This window comes from Notothenia rossii, assembly GCF_949606895.1.
Source record: "Notothenia rossii genome assembly, chromosome: 7".
In the NCBI taxonomy this organism is placed as follows: domain Eukaryota; kingdom Metazoa; phylum Chordata; class Actinopteri; order Perciformes; family Nototheniidae; genus Notothenia; species Notothenia rossii.
This window is the reverse complement of record NC_136905.1, coordinates 46,731,154-46,738,941: the sequence shown is the minus strand read 5'-3', so window position 1 is coordinate 46,738,941 and position 7,788 is coordinate 46,731,154. Positions and strand designations below refer to the sequence as shown.

General features: G+C 39.7%; 1 protein-coding gene and 1 long non-coding RNA gene across 3 annotated transcripts in view; both read right to left on the bottom strand.

The window, feature by feature from the left end:
- Window positions 1–686: 686 nt before the first annotated feature.
- On the bottom strand, window positions 687–1,211 carry LOC307013720. Of its 2 annotated transcripts, none has more exons than XR_013801032.1 (3): window positions 1,027–1,211; window positions 879–955; window positions 687–806 (listed from the first exon to the last, which is right to left on the bottom strand). It is a non-coding gene; the product is annotated as an uncharacterized lncRNA (long non-coding RNA). The 2 variants fall into 2 exon arrangements; XR_013801033.1 differs by having other exon boundaries at window positions 879–950.
- Window positions 1,212–5,382: 4,171 nt separating this feature from the next.
- Window positions 5,383–7,788, bottom strand: part of LOC307046397 (NIPA-like protein 2) — a gene marked incomplete at its 3' end in the record, with an annotated part of 53,998 nt that continues 51,592 nt past the window's right edge. Inside the window, exon 4 of the mRNA XM_079692791.1 lies at window positions 5,383–5,549. Within this exon, the coding sequence (XP_079548917.1) occupies window positions 5,383–5,549 (167 nt within the window). The remainder of the gene's footprint in view (window positions 5,550–7,788) is intronic.

Here is a 7,788-nt window from a genome sequence, read left to right as displayed (position 1 = left end):
GCTTATTTTGGTCTATTCCTTATTTGTTCATTTATTTTACTTGTATTTATATATATTTTTTATATATATATTTATTTTTAATAATATTTTATTTTATTTCTATGACCATTTGTTTATTTTTGTCGCTTGTTTGTTTATTCACTGGGGAATACCACCTGGAGGGGGAGGGGGGTGGGATCTGGGGCGTTTGCAACTTGTTGTCATAAATGTTGGACATAGCCTACTGTATTTGTGAAAAACTGAAGAATAAAGTTGTTTAAAAACATAAATAAAAAAAAGGATAAACAAAAAGAAAACAACAAAATACACCAAATCTGAATGAATGGAAGCACAAATGAATAAAAAAATTAAAGCAAATGTAAAGGACTGCAAATGAATAAACAAATTAAATCAAATTAAAGTAAATGTAAAGGACAGCAAGGAATACACAAATTTAATAATAAATGTCCTTATAGTCGTGTATTAGGACCATTCCCTGACACCAAGAATGGCTCCAGCAATAGGCCAGAACAAGCAGTCTGGGCCTGTCCACAGCGAGGAGCGAAACTCACAGAGAGCCCAAAACTCACTGAGAGCCAAAACAGCAGCACGGGACGGGAATGATGGCCAAAGATGGGGAGCGAGAATAGTTAGAACACCCCTGGAAAGGGGATTAGAATTACTATAAAATCTGTATGAAAGTGACGGTTTAATGTATCATATGGAGGAGGGGCTCATACGTAGGCCTACCACCCGATGCACCCAGGCGCAGCCACAGAGCCGACAAGGGAGGGAATGAGACCTGCAAATCCCACGGCCAAATCCCGCTGTGACATAAAGAATTGATAAGGCAGGGGAACTACGCAGCAGATTTAAAGAGAGCAGAAAACGGCACTCACCAACAGTGTGCAACGCCGCTATCACGGAGCCTCTGGCGGAGCAAATGCCTCCTCTAACGCCCCGGACGTCAACTGCGCTAAAATGGGAAAGTGTCAGCAGTGTGCAGCTTGTGACCATGAATAAGTTACAGACTGCACAGTACTTTACCTGTCCGGTAGAGAGTAGGACATGAATGCTGCCACGCCAAACAATTTGCGTTACTACGCCAAGCTGCAGCCACCACAGGAGAAGCGGAAATGGGAGGGACCCAGTTTGGCACCTCAGCTTAAATAGCCGGTGCGCACAATTGGTGCGCTGGCCCGGTGCCAAGCAGCGGCACAGAGGGAGAAGACCTCCGGTCACATTAACATATCACATTAAAGGAACGTTTTATAACAAAACTTTCTGTCATCTTAGGCCTTAATAACATCCTCAAAACATCCTCTGAATGTTGCAGTTAAAGACCCTGTGAAGTGTGCACCTGTGCATGATCTGTTATGCTAATACGTATAGTAATGACCAAAATTGTCCATTGGAACCCATATCAAAAGATGTTGGAATAGCAACAAATTTGACGAGTTTTGAATTTGCCGGGGAAATCTGCAGTCGACCTTCGCCTTCGTGGGCGTGGCTTGCGATCTACTGCGTGACATCACGAGATGGACGCCGCCGCACTGTTTACATTCACCACCGTTCATTTTTTCTCTTTTTCAAAGTCGAATTTCTCAACGTTTTTGAGCTAGTATTTTCCTGGAAAGTGTGTCGGAGTCGACTGGAAGTTATTGCCAATCGAGAAAACCTGACAATGGAGGCGACAGTGAAGAAAGAGGGATGAAAAACACAGGGGAAACGATGCATTGCCGCTGGCTGTAGTAATGTCAAGTCTGTCGAAGTGGCGATGTTTCTGTTCCCAAAAGATGAAGGTGAGCCTGGCTGGTGTCATTGTTTCGTAGATTATTTGATTGATCATGATAAATAAAGGCCACTGGTCGATTCGAGAGAGAGAGAAAGAGAGACTGAGAGAGTTACAGGGTTGTCGTTAGTATCTGGTGCTAGCTCGGAGCTAACGGAGATTAGCTGTTTCAACAATAAGGAGAGGGAGAGTGCTCTCCTGTGGGACTGAGAGAGATAACGTCAGCTCAGGGAGGTAAACTGTAGCCTAAGTTATCTCAGTGGGTTTGGTCATCTATGTAAACAAATATTTCCATCTATGTAATATTAGTTGTAATAGGTTAAGAAATCCTTCCAATGTTTTTTGATTATTGAAATATATGTTTCATATGAGTGTTGAGAGCTGTATCCATAAATCTCTTAATGTTGCCCTCAAAGTGCACCAAATTGATCATTTTCCTCATCTATCCTGTCCGAAAAGCTGTCCAAATCAATCATTTCTCTCACACTAGTATCACTTTCCAAAGTCTCCGCCATGTTTACAATCGCAACTGGGTACATCTTGTGACGTCACAGCCACTATCGTCTGCAACTTCCGTTAGGCTCAGACGTCAAAATGAATAATTAATTAATTCATTAATTATGAATTATTAAAAATTATTTTAGCCATGAACAGGCACAATGATATGTAAGGAATGAAACTGCCATTTCATTTTGGTGCAAAAACATGCACTTCACTGGGTCTTTAAAACGTTATGTCTTAGTTAACCTTAATCCTTATAGGAACATTAATTGAAAAAATAAACATCTTAAAAAGGTTCTTTGAACATCAGATTAAAAAGTTTCTTTAAAACCTTATTAGAACTAGTGGCGGCCGGCCCATAGGGGCGTTAGGGGCGCCGCCCCACCTCTTCCCACATAGAAAAAATATTAAATTAAAACATATATATTTATAAAAATATATATTTCAAAAATATATATATTTTATATTTTTTATTTTTAATGAAGAAGGTAAATATCATACAATTGGTATCAGTAAAATGTATAATCTACAATAAAATCTTGTTTAACATTTTGTTACGATGTCTAAAGTTACTGATAAGTCACATGTTTCCTGCCTGGCCTTGCCCTTGGCATTAGTTTATCATTGTCGTTAGTATCTGGTGCTAGCTCGGAGCTAACGGAGATTAGCTGTTTCAACAATAAGGAGAGGGAAAGTGCTCTCCTGTGGGACTGAGAGAGATAACGTCAGCTCAGGGAGGTAAACTGTAGCCTAAGTTATCTCAGTGGGTTTGGTCATCTATGTAAACAAATATTTCCATCTATGTAATATTAGTTGTATAAAATAGGTTAAGAAATCCTTCCAATGTTTTTTGATTATTGAAATATATGTTTCATATGAGTGTTGAGAGCTGTATCCATAAATCTCTTAATGTTGCCCTCAAAGTGCACCAAATTGATCACTTTCCTCATCTATCCTGTCCGAAAAGCTGTCCAAATCAATCATTTCTCTCACACTAGTATCACTTTCCAAAGTCTCCGCCATGTTTACAATCGCAACTGGGTACATCTTGTGACGTCACAGCCACTATCGTCTGCAACTTCCGTTAGGCTCAGACGTCAAAATGAATAATTAATTAATTCATTAATTATGAATTATTAAAAATTATTTTAGCCATGAACAGGCACAATGATATGTAAGGAATGAAACTGCCATTTCATTTTGGTGCAAAAACATGCACTTCACTGGGTCTTTAAAACGTTATGTCTTAGTTAACCTTAATCCTTATAGGAACATTAATTGAAAAAATAAACATCTTAAAAAGGTTCTTTGAACATCAGATTAAAAAGTTTCTTTAAAACCTTATTAGAACCAGTGGCGGCCGGCCCATAGGGGCGTTAGGGGCGCCGCCCCACCTCTTCCCACATAGAAAAAATATTAAATTAAAAAATATATATTTATAAAAATATATATTTCAAAAATATATATATTTTATATTTTTTATTTTTAATGAAGAAGGTAAATATCATACAATTGGTATCAGTAAAATGTATAATCTACAATAAAATCTTGTTTAACATTTTGTTACGATGTCTAAAGTTACTGATAAGTCACATGTTTCCTGCCTGGCCTTGCCCTTGGCATTAGTTTATCATTACGGGGCGCTGCCCCCGAGCCAAACAGCAGCAACCAGCACGTTGCAAAAGTCTCAATAGTAAACTGTGCCGCCGAAACATAATTTCAGCCAATCAGCGCCGTCAAATATTTTGGTCACGAGGGCGCTCACATTGGCGTCCACGTTGCTTACGTGCGTTGACGTGAGTTGTTTTTTAGACTCGTGAGGAACTGGGGTAGTATCTATAGTAACGCAGTTTAGGCGGAGCCGTGACGTCATCTTCAATGAGCTCCCCAGAAAAACAACACAGCTGTTAGCTCTTATTACTCAGAGCTCACAGCTCTTCATATCTGTTCAGAAACTAGACAAAAGTTAAACAAGTACAAACCACATACTGTCTGTGTCATGGCGAATACAGTCGCTGGTTTATTTATGTCTGTATAGGCCGTTGTTGTGAGTGTGGACGGTCGGAGCATTTACAACGTTAGCTTAGTCAAATCTCCATTCGAAAACACGCATTTTAAAAGGTTTTTCGCCTGCCGTCTGTCTGCAGACATGTCAAAGCCTTAATTCATGGTTTTTACTATCCAGTATCAGTATGTTGTTACTTCGGCATCATTTTGAAACGTGTATTACAATTAAATCACGGTCAAATATGTTCATCTTGTTGTAGTTGTAGCCCCCTTGACAGCGATTCTCTGTCTTGTTTAGCATACTCAGCCCGACTCAGGCTGGTTGTTCCTGGCCCTAGAACCACGATTTTATGGGGCCATTACATCACCAGAAGTCCCAATTTAAGGGGTAATTTCTCCCCAAAAATGTCTTTTTACTCACTATATCAACAGCCCCACCAAAAATATTTTCCACCAGCCGCCACTGATTAGAACCAATAGGTAACGTTAGCCAAAGTTAGCTAGCTGGGTCACTAGTTCTGCTGGGTTCTTGTTGACTTCTTCACTGGTTTGAGACAAGCGACCCTATCGGAACACCTCCCTTTGTAGCCATACTTCACCACAGCAGAATCAAGTTTCTGTTTTCAGGTCTCAACAGCTTCACGTCAGGTATATCGCCGCCCCTTGAACTGCAGTCGATGTAAACAGGAGGACTTGGTAAGGACCCTACGTCTTGGGCGAGTATCAGGTTTTCGTCTTCATCTTTTGGGTGAAAACCCATCGTCTTGACCTCACTAGCTGTGTGGACACAATAGTTTTCTGTGTAGGGGAACAACATCACTCGTAATGTCTTTCCTTCTCATAATGACAAAAATCGTCTGCTAAATGTTCTACTACTTTTTAATCTTCTTCTACTAATCTGTGGATGCTTTATATTTAAATGCAATATGCTACTCACAATTTTTTTAATAACATTCAACCTCTCCCTCCTGTGGTGACAGATGTGGCTCTATATAGCTGGATTTCAAGATACCCTTCTGGGCTGAAGATGCATCACCTGGTGGTCTGGCCCTCTGAGCTTCCTCATTGTTGTGGATGATACCAGGCTGTCAGTGGCATTTGATTCATGTTTGGAAATCCTGTTTCTCCTTGAAATCCCTGAGACCCCCTGCCTCTGTTGTAGTCATGGAAACCTCGCCTGGGGTAACTGCGTGGAGGGCCGTTGTTTGGTGCTTGTTGCCGTGTGGGGCAATAATCTGGCACTTGTAGCATCTTGTGTTGCGGACAATCTCTGGCCCAATGTGAGAACTGACCACATATGAAGCATCCTTCTTCTTGGAAACCTTGTCCTGTTGATCGATTACCCCCTTGGAAATATTCTCTTCTTCTGCCACTTTGTCTTCCTCGGAAAACTCCTCCACCTTTTTGTTGATTCTGCACCTTAATCTCTGGCACTTCCTGAGCTTGAATTGTTGGAGGTGTCTGCCCTGCCTTCTCTGGTTCTATGGCCATCTCTGAAAACTTCCCCTCACTTCTCCTTGTCTTGTTCCTACAAGCTTCGGTGTCTTTTGGTGACATGTTTCTTAAATATTTGGATGAAATTAGGAAGTTATCAAAGACAAATTACCATAGTACCTTTGTATTCTTTATGAAAGTATCCTATGTCATCTGAACTTAACTTTAAAATCTGGTACTTTTTTTATTCTTTATGTTGTTTTTCATTTTTTACAATGAACAGTGTATGGTTTTGACTTTGAAATATGAAAATAGGAATATGGTGAAAAATCCAAATATGCTGTGTACAGAGTATACACAAGTTTATGAAATTATGCTAATGTACTTGTTGCTAAAGTAATAATGGGTTTATTGTTAAATTTAGTAATTGTATTGTAACGTTAATTTTTTAACCCTCACATGATCCAGAGGGCAAATGAAACAACTTTTCGTCTAATAAATTAGGACTTTTTTAGCCAATTCTTAACAGCCTTGAACTGTTCAACACAATCACTCACTTCAAGTTATCAGCCTTAAACCGAATTGCTTTGTCTACTTAATCTCAACAGCCTTCTACCGTTAAATGGGCCTTAAACCCTTACGTTATAAGCTTCAAACCTAAAAACGTAACAAGAGACACCTACTTCAATCAATCAATCAATCAATGTTTATTTATATAGCCCAATATCACAAATGTTATTTGTCTCAGTGGTCTTCACAGTGTGTACAGAATATCGGTATGACAATACGACACCCTCTGTCCTTAGACCCTCACATCGTACAAGGAAAAACTTCCAGAGAAAACCCCACAGTTTAAAGGGGAACATGGGAGAAACCTCAGGGAGAGCAACAGAGGAGGGATCCCTCTCCCAGGACGGACAGACGTGCAATAGATGCCGCATGTAATTCGAAAAGATAATACATTTACAACATATGTTTGGAAATGCATGTGTCTATAATAATAAGATGAATTCACGAGGATGTCAGCAATCTCGTGGGAGCCATCAGGGAAGTAGTATGGTGAGAGTAACAAGAGACACCTACTTGAAGCTATCAGCCTTAAACTGAAAAGACACATTAATATTTCCGGCTAAAAAAACACACTCATTAATAGCATGCAGCGTTAATGAAAGAACAAAGAAAAGGAAAAATTATTACCTCTTGTTGTACATTGAGGTTTTTTAACATTAAATGAACAGTTCTTCTCAGGATCCGCTGCCCGCCATCAAACACACAAATCTAATGGTTCCTGCATAAACTATTGAACATTTTGATTTAACTGGTACTTCTTACCGTGTATATTTGAGCGCTTTGTGTGGTGATGGTTGTACAAGTGCACAGATCTCAGTCCAATGACTTTTTATTTAATGCATTTTAACCATAGACTGTATATATAAGACGTAGGGTCCGTGACGTCACCCATAGAATTCTGCAGAGTTGCCGAGAAGCCCTTAGTAGGCGGAGTCGGCCACTAACGGCTCGACAGTGACGTCAGAGTTCAACTCCCGCCTTCTCCAGCCTGCTCCAAATAAGGGCAAAGAGGCGGAGCCGAGGCGGGACCTGCTGCCACCGAGCTGAAAGTTCCAGAGCTAGCTGAAGCTACCAAGCTAAGCTAACATGCTCCCCATCTGCACACTGACGTAGCATTTTATGTTTCTAAGGTAAGCGGACATGAAACTATTCAGCAAAACTATAAATAATAATCTAAGTTATTGAGTTTTTAGCATAATACTTTAGAATCTTAAAATCCCTTAACGTTTGTATGCAATTGTGCTAAATTCAACACTGGAATCAAGCAAATATTAATATGTTTGCATGACATTAGTTATTTATATTTTGATATCACTTAATTATACGTTTAATACATTTAAGTCAAGCTAAGGTACATGTGATGGTAGCTAGTTAGTGCTCTTACCTGTGAGGCTTCCTCCAAACAGCATAATAACCAGACTGTATCATTAAAGCTAAGTACCAGTTCTAGATCCTTGACTTTAGACAAACAATTCAAAAGACAACATGTATTTAAAGACCAATCT